We start from the raw sequence: 25,079 nt of genomic DNA, 5'->3' as shown, positions 1-25,079 counted from the left end.
TTCATACTATTAATATAGTATCTTCAATTGTTCTTTAAAATGTAAAACAAAACACACTTTTTTGTGGTATTTAAGTACAACAGTATATTTGTTGTTGTATATAAAGAATTATCCTGACACAAACAACCAAACAATTCTGCTATAATTAATGCAATATATGTTGGTGTGACTCCATACAAAAAGATAAAATACTTCTTTGACTTCCTTATATAAATAGTGAAACAATGTTATTTATTTACATTTAATTGACTACATTTAAGTAAGTTACCAACTAAAAACCCAGGATTGGTGCCTTAAAGCGGAGTAGTAATATTTTGGATAAATTCTTGAGGGGTTCAAACACTCAAAACTATATTACCAAGCCAAATTTTAAACCACTACACTACAATAGACCTATTCAAGTGAAACCTGAACAGAAATGCCTGGATCTGCAGGATATGACTCAAGCACCAGCAGTATGATGACATACTCCTAAGGAATTAGCTGGAAAAAAAAGGGAAGAAAAGTGGGAACAAATGTCTTAAAATCGAACAAAGATATATTCAAGAGCATCACAAATACAAAAACATTCTTTATTTCATGGGGATGATAAAGAACAACAATTCTGGTATTTTGCAATGACACTGTGAAGTTATGAAAACTGCTTGAATTCCCTGGATACTGTAAAACTGACTCAGCCAACCCAATCAATGCATAGGGCTGGAAGTTACCTGCGTGATCAACTGTTTTAAAGTGCAATGTGAAGATAAGCTAGACAGAGGATCTAATGAAAACCAGAGCAGTTGGCGATCTATTGAGTACAAAAATAAATGGCAAATGCTTACGGTGTACAAGCATAAAAATAGTATTTAGCTGATAGGAACATTAGGAAAACAAGAAACTATTTTAGTGGGGCCAACCATCAGTCCAGACACAGTAGCCCACATATAATGACATTCTGTTTGGACAGCGTTCAATACACAGCACATTGATGCTCCATTTCTTTTCATATTGTGACTTTACTTCCTCCGCCCCCCAAACACACATCCTTCTTTAGACAGTTTCTCATATACAGACATAATGAAGACATCATTTATTTTCAAAAGTATCTATACATATATATAAATGGGATAAGGACAGATGCACTTTATGGACTGAAATCATATTCAGTCAATTCAAACTGTTCTCTCAGAATTCTGTGAGGTTTTTTTTAAAGTTTCAAACAGAAAAAGATAATTGCAACTTCTGATTTTTTGATTCCATTTAATTTTTTTCCCCTCTGAATCAATAAGTTGCAATTACCTTTCAATTTCGTTTAATTCGGTGATGAAAATGATCTTTCGTCATTTTGCGAGTGAGACACCTAGTATTAACAAAGCACAGCTGGAACAGACAAAGCAGGAATTGTTCATCCAACACTTAAAGTATGTTCCTTCCACTTTTCTGAGATTTGACGCTATGATAAATAGATTTCACCATGTAGCACCAAGCTGTATCAATTCCACACTTTACACGCTATACTGCAATGCAATCTTCCCCACTACGTTATGAGTTTCTAATTACTTCTGCACTGTTTTATTGAGAGCTGCACGATACATACTGGCAGAATCGCTTCAAAATGTATGCAGAGGCATGCTTTCTTAAAAAGCATAATCACACAAGTAATACACTGTTTCATTATCAATCTATATAATAGTTGTGTCCAGATCAGTAAATACGCTGAACGAGAGGGAGGGGAAGGTGCTACTTTAGAAGAGGAAGACCATTTAATAAGAACCATTAACCTCTGCTGGTGAATTTAGTCATGGGATTCCCTCGATGTCAATATAAAAGTATTAAAAACAATTTGTTTGGGACTTATGAACACAAATGGTTGGTATGGATTATCTGATGTCATCATCAGATTCATTAGTTGAATTTAGCAAGGGAAGTCGTAAATATACATGTATAAAAAAAGCGTTATATACACAGAATCAGCTTATCATACATATGGATCTGACACAGAGCCACACTTTCTTTTTTTTTCTCCTTTCAAAAAGGTTCATAAAAAAGAAAGTCCTTTTAAGTACACTACTCTCATTGTACGGTGTGTTTGGAGGTCAAAGGTTGGCAATGGGAACGTCAAAGAGGTCACAAAGGCCCTCCGTCTCATCCAGGTTATAGATGTAGTCATGGTCACCCGGAGGTGGGGACAGACGGAGGAGCGGAGAGAAAACTATGAAAGAGAAAGAGAGAAGAAGAGTGATACTGTAGCCATGTCGTTTGAGCATTTAGCATCTAAAATGGATCAAATTTCAGTACTTTTATTGATTTTATAAACATCATATAATACATGAACAGTGGATTTGTTATATACAGAAAACACATTCAAATTTCCATTTGAGGTTTAGTAATACACTATATACAGGTGGCCTGAGTCATGATCACCTTTACCTTCTGATGACATCAGCTCCTCAAGCAAATCTGTACTCATCATTTCTGTATGGAGAAAGAAGGAACTATGACAAAGATGAAAACGATTCTTCTTTGTGCTATATAAAATCACAGATTCTCTGGTGGAGTTAAGCACAGCAGCAATAGATAAGCATCAGGAAGGAGCAGCATCCTCACCTTTAGGGTCAAACATTTCGGCGAGTTCTTTGGGGAGATCCAGCACTGAGAAAACAACAAAGAGAAAACCAAGTCAGAGTTGTTCAAGCCAATTTGTTTCAAATGATTCTAAACCTAACACGCCTTAAAAGGAATGTTCTTTAATCTTTTTTTATGACTCGACAGCCAACATTTCGGCCCAGAAACTTCTTTAAATGAAGAATAATGACATAATCATGTTCATTTTCAAAGTCATAAGCACTTACAATCTGAAGGGTCTGTTTTGATTGGTTCAAAAATGGTTGAGGAATCAGGAAGTGAAGAGCTGCTGTCCAATGACGCAGAAGACTGAAGCTGCTGCGTGTCTGTTGACGACGCATTGGCTGTTGCATCTGAAGTGGAGGTGCTTGAAATGTCTAATAAAAACAACAACAACAGTAATACAGTGTGAGAAATTATAGATTTCATTTTATATAATTCGATAGTTTCATAATGATAATACATGTTATGTAATTACTTAATATATACAATAATTAATATACACTACTGGTCAAAGGTTTAGAATAATTATGATTTTTTTTTTACGTTTTTGAAAGAAGCCTCTTTGTTGCTTTTTTTTAATACAGTAAAATATTACAATATTGTCATTTGTAATTTTCATATATTTTAAATGCAATTTATTCCTGTGATGTTAAAACTGAATAATGCCAGTCCTTGATCCTTCAGAAATCATTCTAATATTCTGATTTGCTCAGTTATCATTAATTAATAATGGTGCTTAATTATTGGTAATTGTTCTTATCATCATCATGTTGCGAAAAGTTATCTTTCAGGACTTTCTGATCAGTAAAAATTCATAAACCACCTTTATTTCAAATAAAAATCTTTTGTAACAGAAACATCTTTGATCAATTTAATGTGTGCGTATAAAAATGTTATCTTATTTCACCATTTACACACAAAACTTAAGCCGCACAACTATTTTCAACACTGATAAATGTTTCTTGAGCAGTAAATCAGCTTATTAGAAGACTTCTGAAGGATCATGTGACACTGAAGACTGGAGTAATTATGTAAAAAATTCAGCTCTGCGTCCAAGGAACAAATTACATTTTGAAATATTATTCAAACAGAAAACTTTTATTTTATCTGTAACGTTTTACAACATTACAGTTTGTACAATCTTTTTGATTGAATAAATGCAGCCTTGGTGAGCATAAACTTTAAAAATATACAATTGGTAATATTATATATAATGATAACAATATATAACATTACATAACCAGTTTTGCTATGGTGTAAATCATAGTATTATAAGACAACAGAGAATTTTCAAACACAATAATTCATTAAAATATTGGGCATCATCCGACCTGTAGCTGCCCCAGCAGCAGAGGCAGTGGTTGTTTTTGGAGGGACGGTGGTGACGGCAGTGGTGATGGAGCTGGGACTCTGGCCGGTGGAGGTGGAGGATGGCGTACTGTTGGCTGCTGCTTTGGTTGGGGCGGCAGCAGCAGCAGAGGTAGTTGAAGATGGGATGGACAGGCTCTGAAGCATGTCGTCAGGTGGGGGCACGGGCAGCACCACTGGAGAAGAACTAGAGGGGTCCTTATTCACCAGCAGGACCTCGATGGGGCCTGCAGAGCTCTTCAGGTGAATCTGGTACTTCTTTTGTCCATTAACATGCTACAAAAAAATGACAATAATAATAAAGAAGTTTACTTATTTTGTATATAAACTTTCCACATTACTTTTTAATGTACATACAAGCAGGACTTACAGATTCAGGCACAGGAACCTCCAGCTGTGTTCCTGAAGGAGCTTTGATTGCTAGAAGAGTGTCACCTAGTGGCAGACAAGCATATACAGTGAAGGTTAATAAGGAAACATTAAAGCAAGTAGTCATTTGCAGCTGGTCATTTTTGTTAATGCAGTAACACTGGTGTTTTGGTGGGTGTCTGATGGGAAAAACCAACCTTTGAAGCAGTTGCAGAGGTCTTGATGCGTTACAAATGCCAGAGTGTGTCAAGTTAAAGACATACAGCAAACATAAGCTTTCAAATACAAACTTCACTTTGAGGATCAATTTAAAGTATCATAAGAGCACCTTGAGCTAAAACAACCTAGAGTTAAAGGGTAAGTTCACGTCCTGAATAAAAATGTCCTGATAATTTACTCACCCCCATGTCATCCAAAGATATTCATATAATGTCTTTCTTCAGTTGCAAAGAAATTAATTTTATACATTTTACATTTATTCATTTAGCTGACGGTTTTATCCAAAGCGACTTACAATTGCTATATATGTCGCACGCCTCTGGAGCAACTAGGGGTTAAGTGTCTTGCTCAGGGACACATTGGTGTCTCACAGTGGATTCGAACCCAGGTCGAACCTGGGTCTCTCACACCAAGTGAATTTGTCTTATCCACTGCCCAATCACCACCCCATATTTAAAATATATTAAAAAAGAAATTATTTGCGACCGAGGAAAGAAAGACATGAACATCTTGGATGGCATGGGAGTAAGTAAATTATCAGGAAATGTTTATTCTGGAAGTGAACTTATCGTTTAAGTGATAGACTGTTGTCACAAAGAGGAATCCTAAGATGAATCCTAAAGATGCAGCTAGAAGGATATGGGCTATTTAGCGAGTCGTCTGTCACGTTCTTGATGCTCTGCTGAACCCAAACTCTCTGCTGGTCCAGTTCATGTTCCCTCCTGTCAAGATCCTCCAATTCCAACTTGAGGTCTATCAGCTTGTCTGCAATTTCACGCGTGTTGCAACCCGGGCCAACCCCCCTACACAAGATCAAAAATAGAAACAGACGTTTAGATCAAGTGAATTAATCGACTTTCAAACAGAAACCTCTCTAAAATATAAACAGCTGCAGCTTAATGTGTGTAATTTTTAATTACAATAAATACAGTAGTATACAGTACACATTTTTGTTGTTGGTAAAGTGTTAATCAAGACTGCATTTCTTAGTTCAAAAATAAAGTAAAACACTAATATTATGAAATAGTGTTAGAATTTAAAATATTTTTTTCTATTCAGCATTGTTACTCCAGTCTTCAGTGTCAGATCCTTCAGAAATCACTGTAATATGCTGCTTTGCTGCATTTCTTATAATCTTCAATATTGAAAACAGTTGTGCTGCTTCGCATTTTTGACAAAACTGATAACTTTTTTTCCAAAGTTGTGCTGCTTCGCATTTTTGACAAAACTGATAACTTTTTTTCCAAGACTCTTCTTTTGACAAAGTTAAGAAGAACAGCATTTATTTTTGAATCAAAAATTTAATAACATTACAAAATCTTTAGTGTCACTTTAATATGCCTCTGCTAAATAAAAGATGTCTGAGGCTCTTTGAACCTATCAGGTCAGTAAAATCAAAGTGACATACCAAATACTTTGATAACGCAGTAACCAACAATATACGCATAAGGAGTAAGTTTTGACATTAGAGTCATCAGAAAGCATCTGCAAGTCTGCCTTACTTCCACTGGATGCTGTTCTTGGATTTCTTCTCGATGAGTCCGATGCCTTCCAAAACATTGGTGATATCATAGATGCGCCGTTTCTGCCTTACAGCCAAAGTATCTGCAGCCTAAATCACATGAACACAAACCAGATTATTGATTCTTCTCATTACCTGTAAACTGACTAACTACACAACACACAAACACAGGTGTTTTGCACAGTGCCAATATTTCACGTAACAAGCCATTAAATGAACAGTTCAATAAAATACTCACTTTTTTTTACTCTACTAATATTATGCACAACGTGAGAGACAGACACCGTTGGTCACCACTCACTTGCACTTAATCTTTATTCCAAGCAATTAAAGTGAATGGTGACTGAGGCTGTCATTCAAGACGTAACATCTTCCTATTTTCCCACTGAAGAAACCAAGTCATATGGACTTGAAACAAAATGAGCGAGTAAATAATAAGAGTTTTCATTCTTTCAGAGAACTGTCTCTTTAAGACTTGCAGGCTTTATAAAAAGGACAAAACCAGCCCAGAAGTTGACAAGCAGGCAACTTGATGCAATCAAGCTTCGCATTTCAAAACAACTAACGTTACTTCATACGTACAATCCTAGATCACTCGAATCACTAAAGTACACTTTTAACACATTTTAGAGGTGTAACTTAATCGCGTTCAAACCCCAATAGATTGAAAGAAACGCATCCCTGGGTCGCGCAGGCCCAAACTATCCCAAACTCCAGAGCACGTGCTTGTTTTGAAGGCTTTTGTTTGAGTTTTCAGTCCGGATGGGATTTGCAGTAAAAACCCTCCGGGACACAACAACAAACACCGGAACAGTTTTGCTTTGCCGACTGGAGTGACATAACATTTGTAACCTGTTCGCTGGCTCGCCTGGTTAAGCTGAAGAACTAGTTTAAATGAGTCGAGCTGATTAGAGAGAGGGGTTGTGTGCACACGACCCCCTCTTCCCTTACCAGAGCAACTTTTTATGTGTGCTGTTATAGGACCTAAAGTGCATCTGTTTGCACGGAAACATTAAAAACGATGAATATTCAGAAGGCGCTGCGCGCCTCGATACTGAAAGCATATAGCAGAAGATGAAGCTGCTGAAATTGACTTGAGTTCGTGTCGTGCTTACAGCTTTGAGATCCAGCACTCCGTCCTTCGCTTCCTGCAGCAGAGTCACAAATTTAGTCGTGAGCAGTCCCAGACTTTTCTCGTGGCGACTGGGGGTCTGCGGCTGCAGCGACTCTCCCATGGCTCCCAGTTCGTTTCTCCCGGTCTCTAAATCCATCAAATTGCTTTTAAAGTATTCTTAAATTCCCACCGTTCTCTTTCCGGTCGGGTTATGTCTGTGTATTTAACGCTTTCTGCTGTTCTATCGCTGACAGCACCACTTCTGCCGCCCAAACGCTCGCTTCCCGTCAACGGCCGGTGATTCCTGAAGCATGGACGGGGAAGTTCAGCTCGAAACGACAGAGTAAAGACCCCCGTTCAGGGACCGGTCCGGTTCAGGACACTGGTTACCCGAACCCAGATGGCCTAACAGAACAGACGCTCTCCTGTACACCAGAGCTAAGCCAAAGCCGCTTGAATGACTGAAGCCGTTGAAGGCGCGGTGCATCATGGGATGACCTGATAAAAATGGAAGCTCCTGCATTCTGTCGAGCGGTCTCTAGGGGGCGACAGAAACGGCGCGTTGAACTACTGCAGCCACCGATACCGTTTTTTTCTTCCAGCGCTTGATGTATTTGAATCAGTTAACCCTTTCAAAGCAGGAGTAAGGTACCACTAGTTTTGTTTTCTTTGCATTATTTCACTTTTGTATTAATTTTCAAATAATTTTATTGTAATAAAATTAATATTGTAATAATCTATATTGGTTAACCATTTTAAACTTCCTGACTTAGATGTTTTAATATACAGTGGATAAAATAAGTATCAAACACATCACCGTTATAATATATGTAATGTTTATATATTAAATTAATGCATTTAGCTGACGATTTTATCCAAAGCGATGTATATTGATTGCATCCAGGCTAAACATTTTCTCCTATCATGTTTTCCCCGGGAATCGAACCCCCAATATATAATATTACATAATTTAATATTTATAAAGGTGATGTTGACAAGGAATTTTCACCAGATGTCGTTAACAACCCAAGTAATTCATACATAAACAATACAAATAAATTCAAGTTAATTAAGTTGTGTAAATGACCAAGGGAAGTATTGGACACGCTTACTGACGTGTATTGAATACGTTGCACAAAAGCTTTTTTTATTTAATGACAGCTCCAAGACGCTTCCTGTATGGAGAAACTAGTCGTATGCATTTCTCAGGGGTGATTTTGGCAAATTCTTCCACAATTGGTAAGGGATCTAGGAAGGAAGACCCTATTGCAGTGTGATAGACTGATACAAGAGGTAGTGAAGTGCACAAAAAAAAAAAAAGATTTACACAGTAAACAGGAACAGCTAGGGAAGACCACTGGGAAAGCTTCAGGAAATAACTGGCCGAATACTTTGGCAACAGAGGGGGCAGCAAGACCAGGCTGATGGAGAAGACCACACAAATCTCCATAGAGCAGAGCTCAGACACTTGTTGACCACCAGTTATGAAACAGGCCAAGTGCCAGGCAGGTAGAATCAGGGCAGGACACACAGGGACAGGTCAGGAACTTGAACACAAGACAGGACAAAGCTCCACAAAAAAACTAATTAAACTCAAGGAAAAATATGAACCAATGAATTAATAAAAGGTTAAAGGGACAATAAGTAACTTTTTAGGTATTTTATTATCTAAAATCAATATTTTTATTCATAAATATGCCCTCAATGGTGTACAAATACCTATGCCAATGTTTAAACTAATCCTTGTAAATGAAGAATTTATTATCTTTATATACATGGGACGGGTAGGTTGACGGAGGCTTCCATGTAGTTCCGCCATCTTGCAAAACTATAATAGCAGAGAGGGACAAAAAGTACTAAGCCAACGCGTTTCCACAGCGCGTTTTCGGTCAGAGCCAGAAACGCAGGTGCAGAGCAGTGAGAGGCGCTTGAAACTGCACCGGCAAGTTTAAAAGTCTGGATTGCATTCTTATTATGGACCATACATATGCTGCGCCACAGGAGAAGAAAACATCGTCGCCAAAACAGTCAAAAATAGAACGTAAAAGGAAACGTGACCGTAGATTACAGAAAACAAGAGTTAATGTCGGGGAAGCTTTTTCTAGGTGGAAAGAGCTAATGCTTGATAAAGATTTCAAAAGAGACGCCGAAGTGGCCAGTTTTCTTCTCGACAGGTAAGTCAGTGTTACAGTCTATATTATAATATTTTTTTATATCTAACAATGCATATAATTCAGAAAATATAATGAATAAATTAGACATAACTACTAATTACAATATTTCATGTTTTCCACAGTCAGTAATTCATACTGTAACATTCGTTTGTTAGTTGTCATGTTGCAGTTTGTTTGAAATAACACACCTGTTCACCTGAAGGAAAACTCGACGAAGTGCTATTAGAATACATCCTGTCAAAGCTTTTTGGTACATATCGCCTACCGTAGATGCAACGCGCTTTTGAAAAAGCGAGGCGCTGGAGAGCAAAATTAGTTTGAATGCAAAATACAATTTCACCACTAGATGGGAGTAATTCCTACTCAGTGTCCCTTTAAGTAACAAAATAAGAAAATTACCAATTTAACCAACTTCGAGAAATCAAACAAAACCAAGAATCAAGACTATTCAGTCACATCCATAGACAGAGAGGATGAGAATGACCACAGACCAGCAAACACAAAAGGGTAAGGTGCACTATAAATAGGGAGGAAAATACGTGAGGGACAGGTGAGCACAATTAGACCAACTAGGCTAACGAGGGTGTGGTAAAGAGGAAATGAGGAGGGGCTAAAGGAGCACATGGCCGAGAACTAACAAGGCCATGTGCTGACACTAGACACAAGAAACAAAAACATAAAACAAAGTGTCAGTGCAAAACCCTGACACAAACAGTCATAAAATCTTGAAGATTCCACACTCTAAAAACTGCTGGGTTGAAAACAACCCAATTTGGGTTATTTTGACAACCCAGCGCTGGGTCAAAAAGGGACGAACCCAGCGCTGGGTTGTTTTAACCCAACCAGTTGGGTTATCATATTTAACCCAGCCTGCTGGGTTGCCTTTTTTATGGTTTAAAATGACTATATTGCAGGGTTTAAAAAAACAGAGCGGGTGTTTTTTATCACTGTATTTCAAAAGGAAAACTACTGTATTTAGAAAATGTTCGATATCATTTCGCATGTGCTTGAGAAGGCAGCGTTTGTGAGCTCAGCCGTTACCGGAGAAACCTACCTCTCCCGCTCTTAGCGCCTCCTGCTGGCAGAAAATAAACTCGCAGAGTGCAGCCATGTGGGGAAACGATGCATTTCTACGTTAAAATTAACCCAAATTGAGCTAGGCATTAAACCTACAAATGTAGTTCATTTTAAATATCACTTTTACACACAAATAATAATTACCAAAAGGAAAATATTTATTAAAAACAAGACAAAACTAACATGTTAGAAGAAATGCAGAAAAGGATGGCATTAACAGCTACAGAGTTCATAAACAAAGCATTGAACATTTGATGAATATAACTTAAGATCAAATTGGACTTTGTTCAATTGTATATATTGTATAAAAATATACGAAAACACATACAATAAATGTACAATTAGTTAGGTTTTTTCCCAACTATTCTGGCATGACAGTACACAAATAAATCACAACATTAACTTTGATATTACAACATTTAACAGACGCATGTGTGTGTGTGTGTGTGTGTGTGTGTGTGTGTGTGAGAAAGAATGTGAGCAGGTGTATGAATGACAGAGTGTAAACTTTTCTACTAAACAACACAGAAAAAGCATTTAACTTTTTTTTTTTTTAACAAATTATACACTTACAGTTTGTTTCATAGTCCATGAATACAGATCATGCATCACGGTCAATTTTCATGATCTCTTTAGCATAACTGATGTAGTCATGAAGAAACCCCATCAGCACAGCATGTGACATCTTCTACATCATCCAGGGCAGCGTCCTCCTTTAAAACCACCGCTGTTTAGGGGAAAGAAGATTCTCCTCTCTGACCAGCATTCATCCCAGTCACCGCCTGTTCTTCATCAGTGGCCTAAGAGAAACACATTTGAAAAAATTAAACATTTAATTAAACTATCCATTTTCAGGTAGAGGTGTATTCACATCCGTATGAATATATTTAATATTCTCTTTTTGTGTCCTCCATTGCTGGTCTGGGAGACCAGTATTTTATTTTGAACATACATGTTTGCTATCATATAATTTAAGATGTATTCATATATAAATATCAGAATTTACTTCTACAATAACTCTATATTTATGAAGCTTGAAAATACTGATTATCTAAACTATAAATGGATTAACAAATATTATGAGAGAACTAAAAATATATTAATTTATGTTGTAAAGACAGACAAAAGTCTTATAGGTTCGGAATGACTTGAGGGCAAGTAAATGATTTTTTTGTGTGAACTTTACCTCTAAGAGCGAAGACCAAGAATAATGACTCTCCAAATCAGACAACTCCAAAGTTGGTTTGAGTTCTGCAATAAAAAACACAGACATCAATGGTTTTAATGAAATGAGCACGTAATCACACTGTTGTTGCATCAAAATGTGAAGTAAACCGGCAGGAGACAACAGAAAAATTTATTTTCTAAAAATAACTTACATAAAATCTCAAAGGAATGATGCTCTCCCATGTCTCTTGCTTTTAACATCTACAAAAACAAAAAACAAACATTATTTTACTCTTAGTAAAAAAAACAACAACTGATAACATGAAATTATGAAGTTTACTTGCCTTATACGATCTTTCCCTCTCTTCAGAAGAAGCTGAGAAAACCACCTCCTCACACAAGCAGACTTGTGTGTCCTTAACTCCAGTTAGTTTGAGTTCTGCAAAGAGGGGCATCAATGGTTTCAATAAAATATTAACATATACATACATACATATATAAAAATCACACTGTTTTTGCATCAAAATGTGAAGTTAACAGGCAGGACACAACAGAAACATTAATTTTCTAAAAAAAAAAAAAAAAAGTAATAATAATTTACCTTACATCAGTCTCAAAAGAATGAAGTTATCTTGTCTCTGGATTTCAACATCTAAAAAAAACACACACATTATTTTAGTCTTAGTAAAAATAAAGATAACTTGATGTTATTCTGAAGTTTACTCTCCTTAAACCGTCTGTCCCTCTCTTCAGAAGAACACCTCCTCCTCATCCTCACACAGGTCTGTGACTCCTCACACAAACAGCTTCTGTGTCTTTAACTCTCAGCGCGAGGACAATGAAGACAGGAGCTGGACAAGTCTGAAATATTACATGTAAAACATACTTTTAACAGTTACCACTTCAACAGCCTCAAAATAATTATGCTAGTCTTTACTACACAATGCCGTTTCCTTTAGGAGACAAACATACATTCAGTTTAACCGCGAAAAAAAAAAAAGACAAATTCACATGAGCGTAACCGTGACCATAACCGTCTGTTAACGCCTCAAAGAGAACAGATAATGTAAAATCTTATGTAAATATGACAAAATACATTCACAGACGTTATATTAAAAGTACGTTACATCCTCCGTTCAGTAACGTTACATGAGGCAGTTAAGACCTCCGTGTCCGAGGCGAAAACCGCGTCCGTTTTTTTTATATATATATAACGTTAAGCTCCTTTGTTTCCGCCTTTCATAAAACCTTCCGCCTTTCATACAACCGGGTAAACAATAAAAGATAACTTTACAGTTTGAATATTTAACGTTACTTACCATAGTCTTTCACTCGCTTCTCGCTTCTATCACGCTGAGAAAATGGCGGCTGCTTGCACTGTAGACGTACGATTTTAACGTGACGTGCGTGCTCTCCTTCACGTCCGCGTCCTCAACCCACTCCGCTGGGTTAAAAAAGAGAGTTATTTTCAACCCAAACTTGGGTTAAAACATCCCAAAGTCCTATCCAACGGCCTCAACCCAGCAGTTGGGTTGAAAAAACAACCCAGCGTTTTTTAGAGTGCATTTGCCTCTTCTATGAACTAAATCTTTAGTTCTTTCCATAGATTTTCTATTGGATTTAAGCAGCTTTACTTTCTTTCTCTGAAACCAAATGAATTTTCTTGTGTGTTTGGGATAATGCTGAAATGTCCACCCTTATTTCATCTTCATCATCGTTCCTTCAATTATATGAATTTTGCCAGTGCTACAATTATGTTTTTGAGGTGATGTTGGGTGCCGTTTGACCTCCAACCATGGTTTGTATTATGGCATCCAAAGAGTTTAATTTTGGTCTCATCGGACCAGACTCAATTCTCCCAGTATTTCACAGGCTTGTCTAAATGTTGTGCAGCAAACTTTAAAGAAGCTTCAACATGCTTTTTCTTCAGCAGTAGAGCCTTGCATGGTGAGCGTGTATACAGGCCACGGCGGTCGAGTCCATTACTTGTACCTGCTGATTCCAGGTCTTTCTGAAGCTCTCCACAAGTGGTTCTTGGCTCTTAGAAAACTCTTCTGATTATTATTTTCACTGCTCGGTCAGAAATCTTGTGAGGAGCACTTGGTCGTTGCGTGTTTATGGTGAAATTATGTTCTTTCCACTTCTGGATTATGGCCCCAAAAATGCTCACTGGAACATTCAGAAGTATAGAAATCCCTCTGTAACCAATGCCATCAGTATGTTTTGTAACAATAAAGTTGTGAAGGTCTTAAAAGAGAGCTCTTTGCTTTTACCCATCATGAAATGTTTCCTGTGTGACACGTTGGTAATGAGACATCTTTGTATAGGCCGTCAGTTGGGAGTGAACAAACTAATATTAATTTCCACTGACAAGGGGCAGGACTGAGTTTTAATCACTGAGATATGTCTGCTGGTGTCTTGGCTTTCCATGCTTTTTTGCTCCTCCCTTTCTTTATGTGTTCAATACTTTTTCCCCTGGGTCATTCCACTTTATTACACAGAACTTAATTTTTTAACTTCTTTAAATTTTCACCAGATGTTGGTAACAACCAAAGTAATCCATTCATACAAAGAAAAACTAATGTCCACATCACCTTTTTAAATATATTTACTGAGAAAAATTGTGACATGTTCAATATATATTTTACCCGTTGCATAGTCAAATTGCAGATAGATAGATAGATAGATAGATAGATAGATAGTTTACAGCTGAACTTTATAGTTCAGTAAAGTTGGCAAGATATTCACAGATTTGACTTTTCTGGATCAATAAATCACGAGCAAAACGTTTTTTTAATATACAATTGACTACTCATTTCTTTCGTAGTGATCTAGAAAACGAACTACAAGCGTGTTTTCCTCAAAGCAACCTTTACTCCGCTCTGTACAAAATACACGGATTTCAATGCGCCGGTGTCTGAGGAAAATAACTAAAGGGACCGTCTGCAAAGTGCAAAATAGAATAATCTATGGAAAGAACTAAAGATTACAGTTCATAGAAGAGTCAAATGTAACACACTGTACCTTCACCAAATTCAGTTCAAACATCACTGCTCTCCTGCCTGCTGTACTACAAAACGTATTCATAAAGATATCGTTATGGCATACTTTTATGATCTTTTTATTATTAAAAATCATTAATAACTTTTCTGTAACAAATCACTGCTCTCCTGCTGAATCAGTTGCTTTTGCATAATTGTTATGGTTTTTATATAAATTTTGTCCTATAACAATGAAGGCAATAATATTTTCATTTTAAATAATCATTTGATGACACTACAGCGTGTTAATGTGAAGTAATTGAGTATTTTATTAGTAATATTTTTCGGGTTTCGCACTTTGCACACGGTCCCTTCGGACTTGACTGTCAGAAGCCAGCTCACTGAGATCTGTGTATTTTTTAAAGAGCAGAGGAAAGGTAGCTTGTTGCTTTTTTTCTACATCACTGCGAACTGTAAAGTAAAAAAAAAAAAAAAAAAACTTTTTGCTCATGATTTATTGATCCGGAAAAGTCGAATCTGTGAATATCTTGCCAACTTTACCGAGCTACATCAGTCAGTATGCTGGGCTTTCTGATACTGGTGTGGATGTGCATCTTCCTCCTGTTCCTCTTCATCCAGATCCAGAGGCCTAAGAACTTCCCTCCAGGACCTCGTCCCCTGCCATTATTCGGGAATTTGTTGGAGCTAAACATCAACAATCCTTTGAACGACTTTGAGAGGGTACAGTATTGCATTCTTTAAACACTTTATCGATAGCTAATGTTAAATCTTGAAAAAAAAAAGAATATCCTTGCAATATTCCAAAAATGCTTATTGCATTGAAAAATATGGTGATGTTTTGAACTGCAAGCAGTCTAATGTTTTAATGATAAGCATTTTAGCTTGCAGATCGCTATGGGAAAGTTTACAGCTTGTACCTGGGAACTAAACCTTGGGTGGTTCTTAATGGTTTTGAGGTTTTGAAGGAAGCTCTTCTTACTAAGGCTGTGGACTTTGCAGGACGACCGCAGGATCTCATGGTCAACCATGTTACAAAAGAAGGCGGTAAATTAACTTGCAAACGAACCTTCACTCTTGTACCTCTGTACAGACTACAGTTAATCAATATCCTTGTAAACTTGTTCACTCTGTCTCTTTTCTGTAGTCCAAAGAGCAATTTTCTGCCTTGTCCGATATTACACTTAGTATAATTAAGGCCAATAAATGACATTTACAGATTTTTGCAGGTGTCATTTTGTCTGACTATGGCCCCAGTTGGAAAGAACACAGACGCTTTGCTCTGATGACCCTGAGGAACTTTGGCCTGGGGAAGCAGTCAATGGAGGAGAGAATTCTGGGAGAGGTTTCTCACATTATTGCCAAACTGGAAAAAAGAGTTGGTAATAATGTGCTTATTTTTGTTACATACCTGTTCACTCAAAAATGTAGATTTTGACTTGAGATTCAGATCAATGTACATTTTGTCTGTGCAGGAAGCTCCTTTGACCCTCAGACTATGTTCCACAATGCTGCGTCAAATGTAATCTGCATTGTTTTGTTTGGGTCTCGTTATGATTATGAGGATGAATTCCTCAAGCTTTTCATTCAGCTCTATACAGAGAATGCAAAGTTTGCCAATGGGCCATGGGCCATGGTGAGACATTTTATCAGTTTGTCTTTTAAATGATTATATTCAAAGCTATTAAAAAAACATATTATGTAGACATATAGAGAACTGCATAAGTCTGAAAGCACTTTAGATTTTATTTTATAGTTAGGGTTATGGAAATTCCCTATATATAAATATATATATATATATATATATATATATATATATATATATATATATATATATATATATATATATATATATATATATATATATATATATATATATACACACATTTTGTTTTGCAGATATACGATACATTTCCTATGGTGAGATGTCTGCCTTTGCCCTATATATATATATATATATATACACATTTTGTTTTGCAGATATATGATACATTTCCTATGGTGAGATGTCTGCCTTTGCCCTTCAAGAAGGCCTTCACAAATGCCACCAAGGCCAGAGAAATGATCGCACAACTGATCAATGAGCACAAAAATACAAGAGTCCCAGGAGAGCCAAGAGACTTCATTGACTGTTATTTGGATGAGCTTGATAAGGTGTGTGTGTGTGTGTGTGCATCTGTGATGGTATTTTTTAGGAATGCACTATATTGTTATGATATCAGTTGTCGTGTATATTAGAGATTTTCTTAATTTATCAGTATTAGTTGTTTGTAGTATTTGTAATTTATTTGAAAAAAAAAACAGAATAGAATTTTCATATTCACTATTTATTGGTTACCAGTCATAAAATGAAAATAAATGATCGGTTTAAATGCTAATAATACAATTAAATAAATTGAATTATTGTTAAACTTTTAAATGTAATCTTCAGCCAGTTTAAAAACAAATATTGTACATTATAATGTTGCAATGTCTAAATTTAATTGTAGTGTTTAAAATGATTGTTTCTATTTTTAATTTATTTAAACAAAACAATATAAAGTTTATAATATTTATCGGTTATCGACCATCATCTTTAGTATTTTTTCTAGTATTCTCTAGTATGTTTAATTGATTTAGATGGTAGTACTTATCTCTAATCATTAGTTATTTTAACTTCACCAGAGAAGAAACGATGGTTCCTCATTTTCTGAAGCCTATCTTATCCGGTACCTTCTGGATTTGCACTTTGCAGGGACGGATACCACGTCCAACACTCTCCTCACTGCTTTTCTGTATCTCATGAACCATCCAGAGGTTCAAGGTCTGTGTTTTGGTTTATCAGAAAATTTCTATTAATAAGATTAAACTTAATCCTTAAACTTAAACACAACTTTTTATTTCACCAGAGAGATGTCAAAAAGAGATCGATGAGGTTCTGGAGGGTAAAGATCAGGCATCGTATGAAGACAGACACAATATGCCGTACACACTGGCTGTGATTCATGAGGTTCAGCGAGTGGCTAACACTGTACCGCTAAGTGTGTTTCACTGCACCACCAAAGACACAGAGCTGATGGGCTACAGCATCCCAAAGGTGAGGAAACCTCCATATAAAGAGAGTTTTACGCTTTTAAAATCATAATGTTGTGACTTTTTCTTCTCTAGGGAACCTTTGTTATTCCTAACCTCACTTCTGTACTAAAAGAAGAAGGCCAGTGGAAGTTTCCTCATGAATTCAACCCAGCCAACTTCCTGAATGAGCAAGGCCAGTTTGAGAAGCCTGAGGCCTTTCTGCCTTTTTCTGCAGGTAACGGTTCAGAATCAGAAACATGTGTAGGTTTAGCTTGAGCGTGTTTTGTAAATCATATATGCACGTGGCTTGTACAGGTCCTCGTGTGTGTCTCGGTGAGGGTCTTGCACGTATGGAGCTCTTCCTGATCATGGTCACTCTGCTGCGCCGATTCCAGTTTGTGTGGCCAGATGATGCGGGAGAACCAGATTACACCCCAGTGTATGGGGTCACCCTCACCCCCAAACCCTACAGAATGCACATCAGACGCAGAGAGACAGTCAGATTCTGATGATTCTGACAGATTTATGTTTAAATGATGTGGTAATATTGTGAAATACTTTAACAATTTAAAATAATGTTTTAAATGGGTCATCGGATGCTACATGCACTTTACAAGTAGTTTGAACTGAAATGTGTGTTGGCAGTGTGTGTGTACACAACGACCCTATAATGGTGAAAATAATACATAATACAATAAATACACCCAGGTTTTTTTTTTTTATCTATTAAAACCTTTAAGGCCCTTTCACACCAAGGACAATAACTATAAAGATAACGATAGAGATATAGTTCTAAAATTCATTCTCAATATTAAAAACTAGTCCACAACACAACTTTAACGATAAAGGCACAGAGAAACGATATTGTTGGAATCACTTTCAGACGATTTGTTTTCTGATGAATGATAAAAACATTGGCAGCCAATCAGAATCAATCCTGCTGTAATGAGCTTGAGAATTTAAAGCGGCAGATGCATGTGCGCTTTGAATAAACATACAATATCATGCGCTGGTGTGAACGCTAATACCGTTATCTTTATCGTTATCGTTCTCTGTATGAATGGGCCTTTACCCCTTCCTCAAATGAGCTGATCTCAGATGCCTGTCTTTGTGATGTCACACAGACAGGTCCCTCCCACAATAGTTTGATTGACCCTAGTGTTTCAGCACAGACTGGACTGCCCTCTGACCTTAGACCTGCCCTGAATGAGCTGTCATCAGTCAGCCATTGTTTCAGAGCTGGAGCAGATATAGACAAGAATGTCTCCTAAGCGATTGAGGTGTTTTGTTGTTGGATGTAATAATGGAAATAGCAGTCGTCATTTACTCCTGACATCTGAGCCGCTGCAGAACGCAGTGAATTACGTTTGTTTTTTAATGTGCCCCGATCTGCCTTCATGTGTCTATCTTGGTGCTAATCATTCGATCATTGAAAATCACCTTTCCTAATAATGTGTTAATTAGCAAGTTTAACAATGAATGCGGCTCTGTCTCTGAGAGTGACTGGGAGTGAGGGGCGGGGTCTGCAGAGCTCATTAACATTTAAAGGAAAATGCTACAGAACGGCTTATTCTGAAAACAGCTGTTTATGACAGGGTAAAAAAAAGAAGTTTTTTACACTGCCATTGAGAAATTGTATCCAAACTATTTTATAGACTTTTCATTAAGACCCTAAAGAATAATATCAACTTGTGGAAAATTTGCATCCAATGACACCTTTATTATTTCACTATGTAATTTATACCTATAAATCTTCATTGTCACGTGATCCTTCAGAAATAATTATAATATGCTGATTTGCTGCTCAATAAACATTACTGATTATTAATATTGATGTTTTGTGATTAATGTTTTGTGGAACTGTGATACAATTTTTTTTCAAGATTTTTTGATGAACATTGTTATAAAGAACAACAAATTTTCTTCACTGTCACTTATGAGCAATTTAATCCATCCATGTTGAATAAACTTATTAATTTCCTATTTTACACAACAAAAACCATACTGTCCCCAAACTTTCCAACAGCAGTGTGCCTTCATTAAACATGAACATTCCACTAGACAGCACTAACTACATCACACTGACAAAATCTAAAATTAAAGGTATAAAGTGAATAAAGGAAGGATTTTACTAATTAAATTCAAAATTGCATAGGTTTATTCAATCAGCAGATATAGAAAAAAAAATTGCTTTTGTAATTGGTCCTTTGGCTCATAAACATAATAATCTGGATATATGATTTCCTGTATACTAAAGAGATAGAGTTAAAAAACTTAGATCCAGGTGAATAAAGAAATGCAAAATGCTGAGCAGTGTTTGTTTGCTTGGGTTCATTTTATCTTTCCTGGAACACAGCCATAATATTTGTTCAGATAGGCGATGTACTAGTGATTGAGTTGATTGTATCTAAAGGGACAACAGCTGGACATCTAGTCAGCATGCTGGGCTTTCTGATTCTTGTGTGGACATGCATCTTCTTCGTCTTCCTCCTCGTCCGGATCCAGAGGCCAAAGAATTTTCCTCCTGGACCTCCTCCTCTCCCTTTGTTTGGGAATCTGCTTCACATCGATTTGGCCAATCCTTTGAAGGATTTTGAAAAGGTATGGCTTTCTCTTGGTCATCAGATGCTTAAACATTTCAGTTGTTCTTGTCTGTAACATAATTTTCTAATATTTTAAGTTTGCAGAACAATATGGGAAAATCTTCAGCCTGTACACTGGATCAAAACCATACGTTTTTCTAAATAGTTTTGAAGTTATTAAGGAAGCTTTGGTTACAAAGGCTCAAGACTTTTCAGGACGTCCTCAAAAGGGCATGACCAATCATCTCACGGAGAATAAAGGTAAGTCATACTACAAGCTGTCCTAGATATCAGCTGAGTGATAAAATCACAGTCTAATGAGTGTGATATTGCTTTGATACAACAGAAATAAAATGCAAATAAAAATAAATGCAATATTTGTCAAATACACAAATGTTTCAGATTTGTTTTCATAAACATATACTATTCAATTTCCAATAAAGCGGGGGTAAATATGCTTTTATCAGTGTTTTATGGTAAACATGAATCAATATAACATTGTAACTACAGTAAAAAAGACTTTTACTGTTCTAAAAACACAGATTTGAATTTAACATCCAAAATGTGTAGCCTACTTTTTGGGGAAGTCTTTGACCAGAAGTGGGAACTACTGTGCTAGATAATGCAATAACGAAGTTGTCTGGGCCTTAACAGTGTAACAAATATTTAACAAGTCACTGAAAATGAAGACAAGCAGAGTAATAAAACAGTAAATACCATTGTGTTGTTGGAGATTCAATGTTCTTGGAATCTCGCTGATCAGTCGAATTCGAGGACGGTAATTAGGTTGTAGTATTTAATCGAATATAAGTATCAGGAACAAAACAGAATCTCCACAACTAACATCTCAACTTTGCTTAAGGTGTAATATTGGCCGATGATGGCCCTCATTGGAAGGATCATCGACGCTTTGCTCTGATGACCCTGAGGAATTTTGGCCTTGGGAAGCAGTCTATGGAAGAGAGAATTCTGGGAGAAATCTCACATTTAGTTGCTGACTTGGACAAAAATGCTGGTATTTATATGCAAAAAATTGTTTTTGTTGGTTGAGAACTCAACTGACAAGGAACATTGCCATAATGTTTTTAATGGCTTTTCTGTAAATATTATTATTTTTTGTGCAGGAGGAACTGTGAGTCCTCAGAATATGTTCCACAATGTTGCATCAAACGTTATTGGCCTGGTTCTGTTCGGATCCCGTTTTGATTACAAGAATGAATTCCTTCAGCATTATGTCCAGTACATTACAGAGATTTCAAAGATCCTCAATGGACCATGGAATGTGGTGAGAATTAATATCAAAACACCATTTGCCAATTGCAGTCTTCTCTTTTTCTTTTCTTTTTCTTAATAGCAAGTTTTTCTACTTGCTATAAGATTATACAAAAATGTCAAACATGTCTTTTCCTAACAGATATACGACACTCTTCCTTTACTAAGAATCTTGCCCCTGCCATTTAAAAAAGCATTTGATAATTTAAAGAAGTTAAAAAATATGAACTTAAGTGTGCTCAACGAACACAAGAGCACAAGAGTCCCAGGAGAGCCGAGAGACTTCATTGACTGCTATCTGGATGAGCTTGATAAGGTACATGTTTCTTCCAAACCACATTGGAGATTCAAGGTTCAGAATCTGATTTGAACCTAAAAATACGTCATGCCAATTGTAATGCTATTAATATAATTTCTAATGTAAAATGTGTGTGTGTGTGTGTGTTTATGTGTGCGTGTGTGTGTGTGTGTGTGTGTGTGTGTGTGTGTGTGTGTTGGGGGGGGGGGGGGTTTACAGATTTACCACAGTTTGAGACTCAAATTAAAAATATTTTTTTAAAATATCTGACCCCCAGAGAAAAAATGATGGTTCCACTTTTGCTGAAGACCAGCTCATCGTGTACATTTTGGATTTGCACTTTGCAGGGACTGATACCACGTCCAACACCCTCCTCACTGCTTTTCTCTACCTCATGAACCACCCAGAGGTTCAAGGTTTGTTTAAAACGCACACGTTGATTTTGGCTTAATTTAAACCAGGCAGAGCAGGAGGAGACAGACCTCTCATAGATCTACAGATAAAAGCAATTTCAATACCTGAAAATTTCTCATTGACTAGCAACACTTGAACAGAGATTACAAATAAAGTTTTTAAGTGCGATTTAAACTAAATTTATGATACTGTTGTCATTTCTTATTGTAATTGAATGTTGTAAACTTTCAGGAGTGTGTTAGCATATTAGCAAAGCTAACTCCTCTAAACTTAAACAAACATGACCTTGTTTTCTCACCAGCAAAATGTCAAAAAGAAATCGATGAGGTTCTGGAGGGTAAAGATCAGGCATCGTATGAAGACAGACACAATATGCCGTACACACTGGCTGTGATTCATGAGGTTCAGCGAGTGGCTAACACTGTACCGCTAAGTGTGTTTCACTGCACCACCAAAGACACAGAGCTGATGGGCTACAGCATCCCAAAGGTAAGGAAACCTGCAGAAACCAGTTTTTAGTATTTCAGAACAAATTTGAACTGTTTCTCCTCGTTTAGGGAACTGTGATCATTCCCAACCTTACTTCTGTACTAAAAGAAGAAGGCCAGTGGAAATTTCCTCATGAATTCAACCCAGCCAACTTCTTGAATGAGCAAGGCCAGTTTGAGAAGCCTGAGGCCTTTATACCCTTCTCTACAGGTAACCATTAAAAATATATGACATTTTTGTATTTCATCTTGTCAAACCTTTTCTGTGAGCATCATCATTTGTGTTTTACAGGTCCTCGTGTGTGTCTCGGTGAGGGTCTTGCTCGTATGGAGCTCTTCCTGGTCTTTGTCACTCTGCTGCGCCGTTTCCAGTTTGTGTGGCCCGAAGATGCCGGTGAACCAGATTACACCCCAGTGTATGGGGTCACCCTCACCCCCAAACCCTACAGAATGCACATCAGACATAGAGGGACAGTTAAACAGTAAATCATAATGTCAATATGTCGCCTCTCTATATAGGATATAATTTGATAAACAAATAATCTTTGAATATCTAAATATGTAGCGTTATCAAAAGTATGTGATGAGTATCGGGCTGCGTTTGAAGTCAACACAGGTAACGGAGAGCAACAGGTGGGTTCTGGAAGTAAAATTTCAATTCAATTAATTTTCTTTTCATACAAACCTAAACTTCAAGACGGTTTAAGTGATGATATATGATATAATCTGGCTTGTTTTTAATAGCCTAATTTCTGGTGAACTACACTACCCATAAATCACCTCTGTCAATGCCTACAATGGAAAATAAAATGGAATATATTTCTGGAACCAAAAGATGCAAAGTCTGTACAAAGATTTCCTAATGGGAGAACATAATAAAGCACTAATCAAGTTGTTAAATGTGGCTTTCGTGTCTGTATTTGAGATATTACTAGCAAAAAAATACAGTTCTGTGAAACAAACTTAATCAAACTGAAAAAAATCTTCCCTTTGGACTGAAAAATTTAACTGTTCACTTTGAAATTGATATCTAGTTAAATTCTAAATGAATACACAAAGGAAAACATTAAATTAAAATGCTTTAGCTAACTTAATGAGAATTATCAAGAAACTAACAAATTAAAAAGCATTAAAAGTGCATTGATATTGTAAATGTGATGTGACTTCCATTCATTCTCCAAACCACTTGTATACATAACCACAATACCAGTCAAAGTCATCAAAACTATCAAATAATGTCATAGCATGTAGAATCAATAAAGCTTTTTTATATGCTCTTAAAAACCTAATTAAATAGTAATGGTAAGTAACGGGAAATTACAGAGAACTCCCATCATTCCCAAGCGTCTCCTCTGTGCTCTTGGAGAATCACAAGTGGAAGTTTCCTCATGAGTCAACTTCCTGAAAGAGCAGGCCTGGCTTGAGAAGCCTGAGGCCTTTATGTCATTCTCTGTTAGTAATATAACATTGTCCATGCTTGTACGCTTTATTTTATTGTCATAGTATATTTATGTCTGTGTTTGCAAATTCTTTTAAGACACATGACTAATATATAATAATAAAATTCCTTTCAGGTCCTCACACTTGTTTTGGTGAAGATCTCTCTTGAAATTAATATTTTTATAATGGCAATGGTAAAAGTTTTATTTTTATTTTTTATTTTTACTTATACTGATATGTATATGTGATCTTGGAGCACAAAACCAGTCAAAAGTAGCATGGGCATATTTGTATCAATAGCCAACAATACACTGTATGGGTCAAAATTATCAATTTTTCTTTTATGCCAAAAATCATCAGGATATTGAGTAAAGATCATGATCCATGAAGATATTTTGTAAACTTCCTACCATAAATATATCAAACTAATATGTTTGATTAGAAAATATCTTACTAAGGAGGACATAATATGGACAACTTTTACTTTTTTTGCACCATCAGATTCCAGATATTCAATTAATTGTATATCTGCCAAATATTGTCTGATCCTACCAATCCATACATCAATGGAAAGCTTTTTTTATTGAGCTTTCAGATTATGAATAAATCTCAATTTCAAAAACTTGACCCTTATGACTGGTTTTGTGACTGTGACCTTATGACCTTCTGACCTTATGACTGTGGTTTTGTGGTTTTGTGGTCCAGGGTCACATATTTATATTTTTACAAATGTAAATAAATTAATAAATAAATGTATGAATGAATGACTGAAAAAGAAAAAGAATAAATAAATAAATATGTGACAGGATTAATACCTAAATCTGGGAAAAAATAAAACAAAATGTTGTTATACCCAGAATTTATACTGATCATTTATTTAGTTTATTTATTTAAAAAAATTGTTCTGAAGTA

General features: G+C 36.3%; 3 protein-coding genes and 2 long non-coding RNA genes across 5 annotated transcripts; 2 read left to right on the top strand and 3 right to left on the bottom strand.

The window, feature by feature from the left end:
• Positions 1-553: 553 nt before the first annotated feature.
• On the bottom strand, positions 554-7,696 carry e2f4 (E2F transcription factor 4). Its single transcript, XM_052598088.1, has 10 exons — positions 7,204-7,696; positions 6,069-6,178; positions 5,209-5,369; positions 4,545-4,589; positions 4,349-4,413; positions 3,942-4,254; positions 2,835-2,984; positions 2,590-2,634; positions 2,413-2,457; positions 554-2,194 (listed from the first exon to the last, which is right to left on the bottom strand). Exons 1-10 carry the CDS (start codon positions 7,357-7,359, stop codon positions 2,079-2,081), a joined length of 1,206 nt encoding a protein of 401 aa, XP_052454048.1. The 5' UTR covers positions 7,360-7,696; the 3' UTR covers positions 554-2,078.
• A 2,943-nt stretch (positions 7,697-10,639) lies between these two features.
• LOC128013945 (uncharacterized) lies at positions 10,640-11,884 on the bottom strand. The gene is made up of 3 exons (XR_008183461.1): positions 11,833-11,884; positions 11,640-11,704; positions 10,640-11,253 (listed from the first exon to the last, which is right to left on the bottom strand). It is a non-coding gene; the product is annotated as an uncharacterized LOC128013945 (long non-coding RNA).
• Positions 11,885-11,959: 75 nt separating this feature from the next.
• LOC128013944 (uncharacterized) lies at positions 11,960-13,083 on the bottom strand. Its single transcript, XR_008183460.1, has 3 exons — positions 12,940-13,083; positions 12,227-12,481; positions 11,960-12,059 (listed from the first exon to the last, which is right to left on the bottom strand). It is a non-coding gene; the product is annotated as an uncharacterized LOC128013944 (long non-coding RNA).
• A 1,927-nt stretch (positions 13,084-15,010) lies between these two features.
• On the top strand, positions 15,011-19,501 carry LOC128014631 (cytochrome P450 2F2-like). Its single transcript, XM_052598316.1, has 9 exons — positions 15,011-15,342; positions 15,504-15,666; positions 15,849-16,001; positions 16,095-16,255; positions 16,600-16,773; positions 17,284-17,422; positions 17,508-17,695; positions 17,767-17,908; positions 17,989-19,501. Exons 1-9 carry the CDS (start codon positions 15,181-15,183, stop codon positions 18,180-18,182), a joined length of 1,476 nt encoding a protein of 491 aa, XP_052454276.1. The 5' UTR covers positions 15,011-15,180; the 3' UTR covers positions 18,183-19,501.
• Positions 19,502-20,062: 561 nt separating this feature from the next.
• LOC128014632 (cytochrome P450 2F2) lies at positions 20,063-23,627 on the top strand. Its single transcript, XM_052598317.1, has 9 exons — positions 20,063-20,274; positions 20,354-20,516; positions 21,118-21,270; positions 21,380-21,540; positions 21,670-21,843; positions 22,103-22,241; positions 22,541-22,728; positions 22,797-22,938; positions 23,020-23,627. Exons 1-9 carry the CDS (start codon positions 20,113-20,115, stop codon positions 23,211-23,213), a joined length of 1,476 nt encoding a protein of 491 aa, XP_052454277.1. The 5' UTR covers positions 20,063-20,112; the 3' UTR covers positions 23,214-23,627.
• The last annotated feature ends 1,452 nt before the right edge of the window (positions 23,628-25,079 follow it).

The sequence above is a fragment of the Carassius gibelio genome, chromosome B25 (assembly GCF_023724105.1).
Source record: "Carassius gibelio isolate Cgi1373 ecotype wild population from Czech Republic chromosome B25, carGib1.2-hapl.c, whole genome shotgun sequence".
Taxonomy (NCBI): Eukaryota; Metazoa; Chordata; class Actinopteri; order Cypriniformes; family Cyprinidae; genus Carassius; species Carassius gibelio.
This window is presented reverse-complemented; position numbering and strand designations above follow the sequence as displayed.